At 55.3% G+C, this 15,707-nt stretch overlaps 1 protein-coding gene across 2 annotated transcripts; it reads right to left on the reverse strand.

Annotated features, from left to right (window-relative positions):
- Positions 1–132: 132 nt before the first annotated feature.
- On the reverse strand, positions 133–15,635 carry DDX24 (DEAD-box helicase 24). Of its 2 annotated transcripts, none has more exons than XM_045823446.1 (9): positions 15,538–15,635; positions 13,393–14,112; positions 9,542–10,075; positions 8,401–8,554; positions 7,357–7,872; positions 5,367–5,442; positions 3,721–3,909; positions 2,369–2,498; positions 133–680 (listed from the first exon to the last, which is right to left on the reverse strand). In XM_045823446.1, the coding sequence occupies exons 2-9, from the start codon at positions 14,105–14,107 to the stop codon at positions 436–438; spliced, it is 2,559 nt and encodes an 852-aa protein (XP_045679402.1). In that variant the 5' UTR covers positions 14,108–14,112; positions 15,538–15,635; the 3' UTR covers positions 133–435. The 2 variants fall into 2 exon arrangements, with proteins under 2 accessions (XP_045679402.1, XP_045679403.1); XM_045823447.1 differs by having other exon boundaries at positions 15,584–15,634.
- Between the last annotated feature and the right edge of the window lie 72 nt (positions 15,636–15,707).

Here is a 15,707-nt window from a genome sequence, read left to right on the forward strand (position 1 = left end):
TGGTCTGCAATGCTCTGGCCTCCTGCTCCATGCACACTGCCCAGTGGGGTGGGACACCGCCATGTGCCTCCTGCAGCCGGGGGACTGTGACAGTACCCCCCATATTCCAGCTAAAAACACAGGATGACATGCTAGTTCAACTGCTTTTAATTAAGGAAATCGAGTTGTTTACATACAAGCCTGTAAACACATACACGGAAATACGTAAGCTGCTGCAAAGAACTCTTACTCCAAAACACACCACAGATCTGCATGAGGTCGCTCCCACCACGGGGGTGGCGTGGGAAAGGGAGACCCTGTAATCGGGTGGAAGTGGAACGAAAGGAAAGATGGAGCACTCCCCCTGTAACCGCAGGGCAGAGACACGACGCGTGGTCACTGGCCGACTCTGACCGGGGGCCGTTAACGTGCACTCGTGCTGGACCGTGGCTCTTCCTACGGCCCCTTCGTTTGTGGCTTTGGCTTCTTCTTCTTCTTCTTCTGTCTGGAGAGGCAGCTCAGAGCGGACTCCCCGTGTCCGGGGGCGGGCCTGAGCGCGGGGGGCTGGCCAGACTGCGTGGGGTACCTGGTTTTCGGGTCCTCCCTAAACAGCGGCTGGGAGAGCAGGTGGCGCAGCTCCTTCCTCAGCACCTTCATCTGCTTCTGTCTGCGGCGCTCTTCTTGCTGGTCGGCTTTCCCTCCTTGAGACACAGCACGAAAAAGACCATTTACTAGAAGACCGTTTCCCTGCATGGAAGATGCTTGCGATGGAAAATGCTCTGGACCTCTTGCACGGGCAGAGGTCAAGAGTTCTCTGCAAAAACTGGTGCTGACGATTCCAACCTGGTTCAAGAGGGACAGACGCTCGGGGCCGCTCTGTCCTTTACCTCTCCCGAAAACCCTCCGAGGTGGGAATTATCTCCACTCTACTACAGCCCAGGGAATGCAGAGGTCGCCTGCCAGAGGTCACAGAGCCAGCTGTCAAACGGATGGGAACCCAAGTCTCCGGACTTGAGTAACAGTCTTCCTCCTACGACCCACCTGCTTGCAGCCTGAGGTTTTTAACAACTCAACCGCAGCCAGCCCCTCAGGAGAGAGGAAACGCCGTCTCTGCTGCCCAGCTCTCCCACGCCCTCCCACTGGCCCTGTGCCAGCCCCTGCAGAGGCGGGCACAACCGCAGGGCTCCACGCCAGCCTGTCCTCGGGAGGGGAGGCCAGAGCCCCGTGCACCTACAGCCCCAGCCCCAGCCCCGCGCTACCAGAGAACCAGCTCACTGCCAGCGAGCCCAGCGGTCTGGTTTCCGGCTTCCACACGGAGCAGACAGTAGCACACCTGCCTCCGAGTCTGTAGATTCTGGCACTGTTGATTGTGCCAACATCCCTGCTGGGCCGCTCACCTGTGGGCTGGAAGGAGCACTGGGCCTAACTGGTGGTGTCAGCTCCAGTTGTGGCTCTGCCACTTAGACTCGGGAGCTTCCTGGGGCAGGGACTGCACAGATTCACCCCTGAATCCTTAGCCTCGGGCCCAGGAAGTGCCCGGCAGTGCAGCTGCTCTCCTACACAAACTGCTTCTCCCCTGTGAGCCCCTGGCTCCCCTACTGACCAGGGGTAAGAGGGTGATTATTCCTGCTGTTTGTCGTGAGCGTGTGGACATCAGGTGAGTTGATGGCCAAAGTGCTTCATTAGCTTAGAAGACAGGTATAGTAATGACAATGACAACAAATAACTTAAGCCCTGGCCAGCGTGGCTCAGTGGATTGAGCGCTAGCCTGTGAATCAAAGGGTCGCTGGTTCGATCCCCAGTCAGGGCACATGCCTAGGTTGCGGGCCAGGTCCCCAGTAGGGGGTGCGTGAGAGGCAACCGCACACTGATGTTTCTCTCTGTAAAAATAAATAAAATCTTTTTATAAACAAATAAATAACTTAAAATGTATCAAATACTTTCTACTTGCCAGTCACTGTTACAAGCACTTCAAAACTATTAAGTCAGGCCCTCTTGGCAACAGCCCCAGGAGACAGGTGCTTTACGACCTGCGTTTCATACAGGAGGACGGCCCAGGGACGAGAGGTCAGCTGGTCACAGGGCCAGCTGGGGGAGCGGGCCGGCACTTGGACATGGGCAGCCTGGCCACGGAGCCTGCTCCCAAAGTCACCGTCTCTCCCCCACACGTGGGTGGCAGCCAGAGGCCCAGACAGACCAGACAGAGGGAGCAAAGGCTCAGGGTTTGAGGTTCCCCTGGGAGGAGGGCCTGGCGCAGAGAAGGAAAAGGCATCTTGCCCATTCTGACCGGACCCCTGGCAGTGGGGAGGTTCCCGCAAGACAGAGGTTGACGGGAACACGGGCGTGAACAAACCATGCGCCCGCGCTCCCCTCCCGCCAGCCCACTCACCCTTGTACATCTCCTCGTCCAGCTCGATCTCCAGGGCAGCGGCCGCCTGCTCGATCCAGGAGTTGTGCAGGCACGCCTGGAAGTTCCGGTACTCCGCCTTCTCGATCTGCCGGGCCAGCTGGATCCGCCCCTGGCGGGAGGAACAGACAGTGTTCGTCTGCCCAGGGGCTCAGGCCTCTGGGAACCAGAGTCCTTCCAGGTTGTGGGGTTTTTTTAAGAAACGCTCTTGGGACCAGCGGTCCCTGATAAGAAAGCAGAGGGCGACCGTTACATGTGAGTGTACACGGGAGGCCACAAGGGCCGGCTTTCCAACCACAGGGGCTGGCGAACACGCCGAAGAGCCTCTCCCGGAGGCCCACGTGGCTTGGACCGCCCATCTCCAGGCGTCCGAAGGGAGCCCTTCCCAGGCACCGCCGCTGGCCTCTGCAGCTGGGCCGGGACCCTGAGACACCCCAGCCCTCGACCGCGGGGGTCACAAACGCACGGTACTGCCTTCCCTCTCTTCCACGCCGTGCTTTTGGAAAACCATTTCAATGCCCCTCTCGTGGGTGCTGGGGCCAGACAGCGGTCACCGGACATACCAGACAAAAAGGAGTGACCTGGCGATGCGAGGGGAAGGAGCCACGAACAGCCAGGCGGCCCCCAACCTCCTCACTAACGGGAATCCTCTGTACCCACTTTCCATCTCATTGCCCACGTTTCCCCGAAGTCCTTGAAACGTTCCGCGCTTTTGCCCCCTCAATTCCTGGAATTTCACCTCCTCTTCACACCTCCACGTCTCTGCCCAGAGGAGGCTCGGAGAAAACCTCAGCGCCGACCGACTCGGCCACGCGCCCGCTGGTCAGCCCCAGTGCTCTGTTCGTGCCTGGACGTCAGCTCGGGCTTGGCCCGCCCTGCAAGCCAGGGGACCTCCATGGAGGATGCACCGCCGGCTGGCTGGCGCACTCGGGCCCCCGGGAAGTGCCGAGGAAGGTAAAACAAAACCCTGAAGGTAGGAACCACTGGCACCCGCTTCAGGACCGTGACAGACCTCGAGTCCCTGCCCCACAAGACACGCTGACCTCGCTCCCCTGCAACCACCGCACGGGATGGCCAGGTGGCAGCGCCCCCGTCCGGAGGAGGAGGGTGATGGTGGAGGCTTTAGGGGAAGGTGGTTCAGGAAGGAGGTTCCTCCCTTTCGGCCACTCGCCCTCCCCTCCTCGTGCCCGGAGCAGTGCCCCACTCCGTGTCGTTATGAATCTCCCCGGGGCGCTCCGGGCAGAGCCACTCTGTAGGCTCTCAGGGTTACACTTCCAAGGTGAGGGCGCAGCACGGCCCCTCCCCTCATTAGCAACGGGCTTTTAACTTCTTACCTTAACTGCGTCCATGTACTTTGTCTGCACAGGGAAGAATGGGATGTCCTCATCTTTTTTGAGGGTTTTGTAAATCTTCTTAAAGTTGATCATGTCCTCAGGCCCGATCAGCATCAGGCTGAGACCCTCGTTGGCGGCCCGAGCGGTCCGACCGCTGCGGTGGACATAAATCTCCGAGGTGCGGGGGACCTGCGGGGGGAGAACCGGGAGTCCGTGTGTGGCCGGAACCAGGGCCAGCCGCCCTCTCGGCCCGGCAGCCAGGACCCTCTCCAGCACCATGGGCCGAGCCCGCCCTCCTCCCGTCCCACATGCAAACTGTCCCCGGGTTCACTGCCAGCTCCCCGTGCAGGCGCTGCCCTCCCACGCGCCCTGCCCCGGGTCAGGCCCTCGTGGCTACTCGAGCGGAAAATGGCAGGCACGTCCTGCTTGGTCTCCAGTCCTCCCCACGCTCCCGGACCCAGCCCGAGGCTGCGAGCGTCATCCTCCTGAGTCAGAGCTCTGACCTCTACACCCCTAAAACATCCACTGCTTCTTCGTCAGTTCTGCACGGACGGCTGACGACAGTAACCGCAACCAGCATTGCGGGTTACTGCAATGTGCCTGGCAATTCTAAGCACTCTGCACGTACTACCCCCCTCACTCCTCAGAAATGGATGCTAAGCGATCCTCCTAGGTTGCCCAACTAAGTGGTGAAGCCAGGACTTGAACTGAAGCAGTCCAGCCCCAGAGACGGTGTTATCCCCGGGGCCAGCCGCCTCTACCTACCAACCACAGAGAACGCGGCACGGGCGCTGACAAGTGCTCCGCCCCCGCTCCCACGGCACACACCGCGGCTCGGTCTCAGCCTTCTCCCGGGGCCCTCGCCGAGGGACAAGGAGACCACATAACTCGCTTCAGGTCACACAGCTGGGATTTAAGCCCAGGCAGGTCGTCACTACCACACCTTTCTCCTACTCTACACCACGATAACCACTTTCCATGCTAAACCATCCCCATTTCCTGGAAGAAACTAAGACCCTAACTTGCCCATATCGTGCTGCTTGCCGAAGTCAGAGGGGGGCGGGGAGGCTCTCTGCTATCAGACAATGCCAAAAGGCTCTGAAAATACATCTCACCCGAGCGTCCCGACAATGGCAGCAGCTGACTGGCGGTGTTCTCTGCTGCACGAGGCCTCAGGACCAACAATCCTGCCTCCCTCCCCCAGCCTCTGCATTAAAAATTCCCCACTGGGCCCACACTATGGCTGGCGTAGCTCAGTGGATTGAGCGCGGGCTGTGAACCAAAGCATCTCAGGTTCTATTCCCAGTCAGGGCACATGCCTAGGTTGCAGGCCACGGCCCCCAGCAACCACACACTGATGTTTCTCTCTCTCTCTTTCTCCCTCCCTTCCCTCTCTAAAAATAAATAAATAAAATCTTTTTAAAAATATTAAAAAAAAAAATTCCCCACTGGGCCCGGGGCACTGCGGCTCAGTGGCCTGAGCACCAGCCAGTGAACTGAAAGGTTGCTGGTTTGATTCCTAGTCAGGGCATACCCTCTCTCCTTCCCTTCCCCTCTAAAAATAAATAAATAAAATCTTTAAAAAAAAATAAAAAATTTCCCCACTTGATGCTGGGAGATGCCTGCAAGCTCCCGGATGCCCCTACCTGGTAATGGATCACGTGCTGGACTTTGGGGATATCCAAGCCCCGGGCCGCCACATCGGTTGCCAGCAGAACACAGCTGTGGGAGAGAAAGCAAGCTCATTAATAACACCTAAGAGCTGCCACTAATTAAATTCCTACCACCTGCCAAGCACTCTAAACACTACAACCCTTACCAACACCCAGTGAGCTGATACTGTTTCTCTCCCTCTTATGGAGTCAGAAGCAGGCCCAGAGAGGCACCTGCCCAAGGCACACGCGGCCGCAACCCACAGGCCGCCCTCAGCGACACTGAGGACCACCTCCGGTGGACTAAGTGCAGCCACGCACAGTCCAGGCTGGTGGCTGCTCACCTCCCTCCAGTCACACGATGTCCTCGCTCTTCCCCAGACATGCCACACATGCCCTCTGCCTTTAAGCCTTTGAACTTGCTACACCTTAGGTCTTAAAAGGTCTTCCTCAGATACTCACAACTCCCCCCTCCCTCCCACTCTCTGCTCAGATCCCACCAGATCACAGGGGCCTCCCTGGCCGCACGCACAGCCTGCGCTCCCCACACAACTCCACGGTTCAACACTTAGTAGCACCCTGCTTCTCAAGTTACTGTTTCCCTCTGCAGGAGTGTGAACTCCGTGGGACTCTGTATTATCCACTGTGCTGCAACCAGCCCCTAGACCAGCGCCTGGCTGCAAAGTGTGCACTGGGTAATACGTGTGGGGTGATGTTTCTTAATGTGTGCGTGCACAGTTCAAGAAAGCACCTGAGGTCTGTTTTAAAAACTTAAGATCCTGGGCCCTTCAAGATCCAAACTCCTTATATCTATGAAGACGGAAAGCTGAATATGATGCAAACTAAAGTTTGTAAAACATGAGACCATTGTTCTAAGTCAAGGCCAGCAGACTTTTTCTGCAAACAGCCAGACTGGAAACTACTCTTGGCTTTGTGGGTGTTAGCCTCTGCTGGAACTACTCGGCTCTGCTGTTCTAGTGCAAAAGCAGGTGCAAACAATACATTAATGAACCTTGCTGTGTTCCAATCAAACTTTACTTACAGAAACAGGCGGTGAGCCGGATCCGGCCCATGGGCCAGTTGGCCAACCCCCGGTCCAGTCAACCATGAACTCTACCTACCAACAACATTCGGAAGGAGGTAAACCAGACACTTGTTCTAAAAGTAATCACCCAGCAACCTGACAAAAACCGCTGTGGGCAAACGCCAGTTAGAGTCAGCCTCAACTTCCCAGGCCCTCGTCTTGCCAGCGTGCCCCCTGCTGCCCGGGCACCAGTCCGGCTCTGAAGCAGACGGGACAATGACAGCATGCAGGGCACAGCGTGAGCTCGGGGGCCTGCCGGGCTGTCGGAGGCCCGCTCTGCCAGGCTGATTAGCTTCTCTAGAGCTTACTTCTCTCGCCTATAAAATGAGGATGACGACAGTAAGTGATACTAAAGCTAACATCCAGCAAGTACACACTACGTGCCAGGCATCGTTCTACACACTTCATATGCGTAAATTCACTGGTCTTCATAACAGCCCTCCGAGGTGGCTATCACTACACTAATCATGAGAAAACTGAAACAGAGTGGTAATTTGACCAGCTAAACGTGGCACAGCCAGGATCTGATCTCAGGCAGTCTGGTTCCAGTCTGCACTCGCAACCATCGATCTGCTCTGCTGCTTCTCAAGACCGTCAGAAGTGAGTGCAGTAATGGATCTACAATGCCAGCACGGTACTCAATCTACTGCTAAGTGTCCATTATGTTGGGTATTGCTGTCTTCACTGCTCGTTACCAAGGACGTTTCTGCTGGGCATCACCTGCAGCCAGCTGCATTAGACGAGGGTGAGCCTGCCTCACGCCGCCGTGCAAACAAAGGGCACCTTCTACCGACGAGGCCCCCGAGACAGAAGGGAGCTTCCCCCCATCTCCCCGTCACCCTGGCAACCTGGCCCCAATGGCTAGAGGCGGGCGGGGCCCTAGGGACAGGCCGGACTTACTCTTCCAGGCGGGCAAACTGCTCCAGGTTTCTGAGCCTCTGCTTCTGGTGCATGCACGCGTGCAGGGTCAGCGGCATGATGTCCAAGACCTTGAGGAGCCCCGAGAGGCGCTTGATGCAGGAGATGCTGTTGGCAAACACGAGGGTGCGGCCGGGGTGCTGCATCAGGAAGTAGTACAGATACAAGTCCTTCTCGTCGTTCTCACAGTGGATCTTGGTCTCTGTCAGCGTCTCCACGGTGGCTTCCTTCCTTGTGAGGTCAATGACCTTGGGCCTGCCTCTCATGCCAATCTTCTGCACGAGAAGGTCAAGTTTGGCAGTTTTGTCAATTTTCTTGGTGTGCTTCTTGTGAAGGATTCGAGCAGGAGCTTGATGTACCAGGGTCAGTGTAGCGGAGAAAACAAGTGTCTGTCGCTTCGGGTTGTACTGGGAGTCACTGAGCATCTCTAGCAGCTGTGACAGCTCAGCGAAGTGGCCCTTCTCCACCATCCGGTCAGCCTCGTCAATCACCAGGCACCTGCAGATCGGACGCCCGCATCCATTAGCAGCCGGGAAGAAGAGCCATCTACAGCGGGGGTGCCCGGCCCACGGCCCTCGGCCCAGCACTGCTCTGCCACCTGTTAGGGACCGGGCTGCACAGCAGGAGGTGAGCAGGGGGCGGGCGAGCGGAGCTTCACTCTCATTACTGTCCAAACACCACCTCCCGTCCTCCTGTCTCCCCCGCAACCCCCCTGCTGTGGAAAAATTATCTTCTACGACACTGGTCCCTAGGGCCAAAACTGTTGGGGGCTGCTGATCTAGGGCAATCTACCATCACCCCCACCCTCCACACACACGCACACACACACACCCACTAGCACCACCACCATGCGGGGGCCTCAACTAACCTCCCCCATGCACGCTCGGCTTTCTGAAGGCCAAGGTCTGGCCGTACAGTACCACCCCATGGCACTTTGTGACAGGGAGAAGGCACTGCGCACACGGCCATGTCACCTCAGGCCCGCCTCAGAACGTGGGGGGGGGGGGGGCAGCCACTGCCTCCCACCTGAGCTGCCGCAGGTCGCTCAGATGAGGGTGCTTTTCCTTAACCAGCTCCCACAGCCGGCCTGGAGTGGCGACCACGATCTCGGGCTGGCGGTTCAGCATCCTCTGCTGCTTCTGCGTGGACATTCCACCAACCAAAATGGCAGTTTTAATGCCTACGACACACAAAACATAGGGGACACTGTTGCTCCTTCTGACACAGGATCCCCGGGTTAGCAGAGGCAGTCAGTGACCACCAGCACAGCTCCCCTCTCCAGGGGGGACTGCTCGTGCCACCCCCGAGGACTTCCCAGGTCTTCTATGCACTGGGCCCTGCCTATGTCCCCCGCCTCATCTCCTTCCACTCCCTCCCCTCCAACCACAATGGAAAGGACACATCTGAACCTGGGCGTGCCTACACCCACAGCTCCAGAAAACTGGGCAGCGCCCCACCGCAACCAACGCTGGAATGGCGCTCCTCGTGGGTGTGACACGCCTCCCCCAGGAAGCCCTGCCCGCCGCCTCCGTCAGAGTCAACCTGAATCTCCTCTGACGCCGACCGCTCTCCTCCTCGCTCGTGGAGGGCCCCTCAAGGTACCCAGTGTGAGAGCCACACCCGGTCGCAAAGTGCTCAGAAGAGTACCTCATGCACAGCAGGAGCTTGGTAACTAACCGCTGCTTTTACTATACAGTTCGAATTCCCACTGAGCAGTGAGTTCTGCCCAAAAGGAGTTCCACGGGAGAATTAGGTCCTGAGGCTCTAAAGCAGAGGTCAGCCAAGTTTTCCCTAAAGGGTCAACGGTGAACACCTCTGGCGTTGTGGTCTAAATGGCTCTGCCTCGGTGGTACCGAAGCCACCCCCGACGACGATGTGTAAATGAACGGGCGTGGCTGCACTCTATTGACAAAAGCAGGCAGTGTGCCAAACCCTGCCCTAAGCATACACGGTATCCCATAGATTATTCTCCTGTGCATCGACAACGGCACTAGCTGTGTGTCCTTCTTGGGACAACCGAGAAAGCGTCACGCAGTTTTCTGCAGGACTGAATTCTCTGACAGACGAGGAAGGTTCCCCTGGAGGGCAGAAGCCGAGCCCGTCCCCCTTGGCCACCCCAGCACCAGGACCCTCTCAGGAACGTTTAGTAAGTAGAACCGAAGCTCACCTGTAAACCTGGCCACAGCATCCATGTGCTGCTTGACCTGCACGGCCAGCTCTCGCGTGGGGGTCAGAACCAGTCCAAGCAGAGGACGCTTCGCATGCGTTCTGCAGGCCACAGCCTCGCCACCCGACTCCTGCTCCAGCTCTCCAGGCCGCTCGTCATCGAGCTCTCCCTGCCTGTCCTTGTCCTGTCTGGGGGCCAGCGTCTCCCTGATCAGGGAAGAAGGTCCTTCGCCAGCATCGTCGTCACGGAGGGGCAGCACCTGGTCTGAGGCGGCAGCTCCGGGCTCGGCTCTTGCCTTGCCGGGTGGTGCTCTGGGCTTCGTTCCAGCCTCACCGGGCCGCGCGTCACCTGCACCTCCAAGCTCAGCGGACGACGCTGCAGATTCAGCTCCGGCCTCGCCTGGCGGTCCCTCCTCGGCGCCAGTCTCGCCAGGCGCTGCCGCTGCGGCCCTCAGAGGTGGGGCAGGCTTCTTCGCCTGCCGCTGCAGCACTGCATGGATCATCGGAATGGCGAAGGCCAGCGTCTTCCCACTTCCTTAGAAGTCAAACGAGCAAACAAAAACAGTGTGTATCAGCAGGTGCACATACTGTTGTCTGGGGTTCGTTCTTTCACACAGAATAAGGCACCCCTGAAACAGCAAAGTGCCACCCAAAGCCCCTCCACCCTACGTAAGTTTCCTTACAGCGCTGAACCTGTAATTTAGGAGCCTGAAGAAAACCGTGCCAAGTGGCATCGAAACCTGAGGTCACCAACGATGGACTACAGACAAACGTCCAAGCAATGAAAGCCCCAAGACATGGAAAAGTTGTGCATGTGTGTGTTTTGTTGTTGTTGCTAAGGAACCACACAAGGGGGCGGGGATTAAATAATGGAAATCTACATCCTATTCTCCCAAGACCTTTCTGTGGTGCAGAAGGAGGGGTTTAAGAAAACATTCTGCCCTGGCTGGTGTGGCTCAGTGGACTGAGTGCCAGCCTGCAAACGTACAGGTCACTAGATCAATTCCCAGTCAGGGCACAGGCCTGAGTTGTGGGCCAGATCCCCAGTTAGGGGTGTGTGGGAGGCAACCAATCAATGTATCTCTCACACACTGTTGTTTCTCTCTCTTTCTCCCTCCCTTCCCCCCTCTCTAAAAGTAAATAAATATTTTTTAAAAATTGTTCAGTTGATGAGAAAATTTTAACCACCTGCATGAGAAGGTGGTCTATGCTTAAACATCACCAACCCGGCCTTTAAATATATATGGAATCCAAATTCGTATCACCTGGGTGGTCAAAACAAAACAGTCTTGGCTGGCGTGGCTCAGTAGATTGAGTGCCGGCTGTGGACTGAAAGGTCACTGGTTCGATGCAGATCACATGCCAGGGTTACAGACCAGGTCCCCGTTAAGGAAGTGTGAGAGGCAACCAGCTGATGTAACTCTCACACATCGATGTTTCTCTCCCTCTCTTTCTACCCCCCTTACCCCCTCTCAAAAAATAAACAAAATCTTTAAAAAGTATTAAAAACAAAATACCTCAAGGTGAGAATTTAAAGTACCGTAGTTCCAAAGTTGTAAAGCCTAAGCAGAAACAAATAAATGAGCTCTGGAAGAAAAACTCTTTATCACAGGCCTCAAAAAAATTATAAAAAAATAATTTTCAGAGGAAAAGGAGCAGCTCTCAGCATTAAAAAATCCACAAGGAAATTAGTTACTGTAAGCAAGACCTGGACGGAAAAAAGAGGGCAAAAACAGACCTACAATACTTCAGGTAAGAAAAACAGCACTTTCCATCAGAAACAATGAAACTAGAAGACAGAGTAACCAACATTTGTCCTTGAAGACTTGAAAAAGTAACTGACAATCTAGACCTCTACACTCAGCAAAAATCTCTTTCAAAATAAGTGCAAAATAAACACTTTTTTAGGCATTCAAAACCTAAAACAATTTATCACCAGTAGACCTGAACTATAAAAAAATATTAAAGGAAGCCTTTCACGCAGAAGAAAATCTGGACCAGCAAAAAATGAAGAGCACAGAAATGGTAACATGAACAAATACAAAAGATGTAATTTTCTTATTTACACTTCCCTTTAAAATAGTTGACCAGTGAAAGCAAAAATAACAAAAATGTATTTTGGGATTTCTAACATATATAACGCACGAAACAAAAAAGCACAGACGACGAGAACAGAAATATCAGAGGCTGCCTGGGGACAAAAAGGAGGGAGGCCCGGGAAGGAGGGATTACGAAGAGCTGATGGGCAAGTGCACCGTCCACAGGCAGCGGCCTGCCCACAGCCCCCATCTCTCTGAATCTCCGGCCTGCAGGCTCCCAACATTCCATGCGGGGGGCCTGGTAAGAGCTGTGGTGGAAATCCACTGTCAGGCTCCAGCCACAGGGGCCCACAACGACCCTGCCTCTCTGCCTCCAGACACCTACTTCCAGGCCCCTGCAGCCGAACGTGTGACGGCACGAAGACCCGGGCTGGAATGCGGGCAGTGGCGCTGCCAGCGACTCGGCTTTGGAGGCTTTGGAGACGGCGTTCACCCTCTGTCATGCACGGTTTCCGCACCAGCAAGATGCGGATGATAATGGAATTTACCCGGGGCGGATGTGAGAACTTAACACACAGCCTGGCGCATTTTAAATGCCAAGTCAGCGTCTGAGTCGTTACCACCTCCATTCCCTTTAGTGGGCTCTCCTGGCTCCTCTGGCGGCGTGACTCGAACACAGGACCTTGCCCCCCACCTCCTGAGCCTCCTTCCAGGAGGCACTAAGTGTGGAGCTGGTCTAGTTCCAGGCCACACGATGCAGCAGTCACTAGCCGCATAGCGCTATCGAGCACCGAGGATGTGGCTACTCTAATTCGAGCTGTGCAGCGAGTTCAAAATACACATCGGATGTTGAGAACTTCGTGTACAAAGGAATGTAGGTTATTCTCTGGAGCATTTGAGATCTTAGTTCCATATATGTGGTCAGTTTGGCTCAAATACACTCTTATAAAAAATAAATAATAAAAAAAGAAATGTAAAAGGGCTCATAAATAATTCTACATAAATTACATACTGAGAAGTTTTTAATATTGTTGGTTAAATATATCATTAAAATTAATTTCACCTCTTCTTCTGTACCTTTTTAACACGGCTCCTAGGAAATTTAAAACTATGCACGTGGCTCCTGTTTACATATATTCCTGCTGGTCTAGTTGGACTACCAGATCCAGGCGGTACGAGCTCCTCCCCCCAAGCCCCTAGTTTAGTCCACCCAGGGAGTCCACCTGTCACTCTTCAAAGTCTGGATGGCCCGGAGAGGCGATGCTTTCGTTGAAAGCCTAGTCCTAGCAGTCACCTAACGCCCAATCTGCCTATGTGGTTACCTACCACACACTCAGACCCTTCCAATGACAATAAACTCACCAATTCCCAAAGTCGTCCTGTGCACCTTTGGACAACTCCAGAATTCGACACTTCTTCTGTATGCTAACGAAGATCTACCTCTCCAGAGGGCTGATCTCGGCCCTACTTTAACCCTGAGCCATTCGGAAAAGGCTGGAGAACAGGAAAAAACTACCACTTGCAGCTCACTTACAATGACTGTGTACATTTTAGTCTACTGTGGCGTTCACATTTAACCCAGAGCACAAGAAACGGGTACTGCTGTTATTCCCATTTTATAACAGGGCCTACACTCACTGCTCAGAGAAAGGAAGTGACTTGCCGAGGGCACCAATCGGAACTGGCCGATTGCAACCCTGAGCTGGCTGACTTCCAATCACCTCCGTGAAACATTGATTTAGTGGTTCTTCTCCCAGCAGCCACAGGCTACACCCGGAAGCAATCTCGCCCTGGCCAGAGAAGGGTGCCTCACCTGTCTCAGCAGCCCCGAGGATGTCCAGCTTGTCACGGATGGCAGGCGCCAAGGTCAGAGCTTGGATGGGTGTGGGTGCAGAGAAGCCGAGGAAGCTGAGCGCGCGGAGAACTGGCTTGGGTACGAACAGATCCTTCCAGGCCGACACGTCTGCCTTCTGGTCGTGCACTTCGGGCAGCCACGTCTTCACTCTTTTGGGCACCTTCGCAGTAGGAGCCTGGGAAGGCTCTGGGGTTTTCTTCCCTTTCTTTTTCTTCTTTTTCAGAGCAGTCAGGGCCAGGCTTCCTGACGCCGCCTCCCCTACCTCTGGCTCTGGACACGCCGGGCCATCTCCCTGGGGCTCTGGCTCCGCATCTTTGACCTGAAACTCTTTCTGGGCGTTGGGTCCTTCGGTGTCTACGTCTTTCCTCTTCTTCAACTTCATTTTTTTCTTTGAGGAGCTACACTCTCCTTCCTCCTGTCCTTCCAAAACAGCTTGGGCCTTTCTTTTCTTGGGCTCCTCCTTGGAGAAGAGACTGGAGGGATTCTTGGCAGGGGAAACCAACCGGTAATCCGTCAGTTCCTCAAAGCACACCAGGTCATCCATCTGTCCATCTGCAAATACACTTGGGTCGATCTTCACCTGCTTCCATTTTCCCACAACTTTGATTCCCTTCATCTGCAACTTGCCACAGCTTCGGGACTTGGGCCCTGATTTTGTCTCCTTCAACTTCATGGTTGCTGAAAAGGAGAAATGTTCCATTAGGTTGCCAGCTGAGAAGCATGGGGTCTGAGGCAACAAATATTTTCTAAGCAGCCCAGAGACTATCACGCACTGCAAGGAAGTGAGGACACGGCACCGGCTCTACCACTGAGGCTCCCGCAGGTACTAGAGAAGATCAAAGGAGGAAAGAAATATACCACAGGCGGCAAACACAAGGCCCACGGGCCAAATCCAGCTCTTTACCTTGTTTTATCCGGCCTGGCACTTTGCTTCTACCCAGTGGCAGCGCCCAACTCTCACTTAACAGTTAAGGAGTAGTTACATTTGTACAGTCCTAAAGTTACATTCAGCCCTTTGAAGGCAACCTGGAGGCTGATGTGGCCCCCAGTGAAAATGAGTTTGACAGGCCTGAACTACACCCTCAAAGCAGGCAGCCTGGCCTGGAACGGGGGGACACACAAGGTGGAGCAGACACACGAGACAGATCCGGTTTGGATTCCAGATCCAATTCCGCTTGTGTGCCTTGGAAAGCCCTGCCGCATCCTCTCCGAACCTCAGTGCTCTCATCTTTTAGAAAGGAGGAAGGACCTAATAATGTCACAGAATGTTTGATGAAAAGCATGGAGGATAAATTCTGCCCCACCCAAGCCATTCTGAAGGCAGAATAAAAATCTGGGGGTTTTTTTTTTGGGGGGGGCGGTAACTGAGGGGAGACCCCTTTATTGAAAGTGAACAGAATTTTCTTCCTTCCCAAGTCTTGCCCCAAGACGGCAAATAAATGTCTGTCCCACCATTCCCGGCCTTTGCCAAACGTCTTAAAAACATCCACCTTTTTCATTACATGTGAACTGATTAAGAAATACAGCGTCCTGCAGGAAACGCAAAGGTGAGACCCGGTTTAAAGCAGGACGCACTCGTAGCTCTGAGGCTGTGCTCGTCCTACTGATGATCTCTGGGCCTCAGTTTCCCCGTCTGTAAAATGGGGGCGATAAGGCTATTGGCTTCATTGGATCCTGACGCATATACAAAAAGGTGACGCACGTCAAAAGCCACACGGCAGGGCGCCTCGCGAGATGAGAGCAGCGGCCCACTGGAGGGCTCGCCCACCGAACCAGCTCACCAGGAGCACAAACAACCCGAGCTCCACCACGAGAGGCGTGCGCGATGCTCACGCACGTGGGGACGCTGAGCGCTGCCCGCAGATCGAGCCGGGTCCCTCCTCGCGGCGCCTGGCCCCGAGACTGGCGTCGCCACTCGTCTTACGCACGGGCAGCAGAACGAAGCAGAGAAGACGAGGCCGCAGATCGACGCCCCCCGAATGGCCCCCGCGCGGGGTCGGCAGTCGGCCGCCCTCTCTGCACCCGAGAATCCAGGGGCCGGGGGAGGCCCGCGATGGGTCCCCGGGAGCCTGCCCCCAGCTCCTCCCCAGCCCCGACACGCACCGTGTGGAGACGCCGCCGAGGACCCCTCCGATGCCGGGGGACAAACCTCAAAAGAAGACACAGTCTTGTCTCAGCTGCAACACCAACCGCAGTTCCGGGGCGGAGCCTCTTCTGGCGCACGGGATCTCTCAGCGGCAGGAAGTCCCGCCCCCATTCTAGACACAGTCATT

This window comes from Phyllostomus hastatus, unplaced genomic scaffold (genome assembly GCF_019186645.2).
Source record: "Phyllostomus hastatus isolate PE091 unplaced genomic scaffold, TTU_PhHast_1.1 phas_scaffold_501, whole genome shotgun sequence".
Lineage (NCBI taxonomy): Eukaryota > Metazoa > Chordata > Mammalia > Chiroptera > Phyllostomidae > Phyllostomus > Phyllostomus hastatus.

Excerpts from the sequence above, each read along its gene's own strand:
- DDX24 (XM_045823446.1), bottom strand. The coding sequence starts at position 14,107 with ATGAAGTTGAAGGAGACAAAATCAGGGCCCAAGTCCCGAAGCTGTGGC. Across the intron at positions 3,910-5,366 it reads AGCACGTGATCCATTACCAG|GTCCCCCGCACCTCGGAGAT; the intron begins GTAGGGGCATCC and ends CTCCCCCCGCAG. Across the intron at positions 681-2,368 it reads GGACGAGGAGATGTACAAGG|GAGGGAAAGCCGACCAGCAA; the intron begins GTGAGTGGGCTG and ends CTGTGTCTCAAG.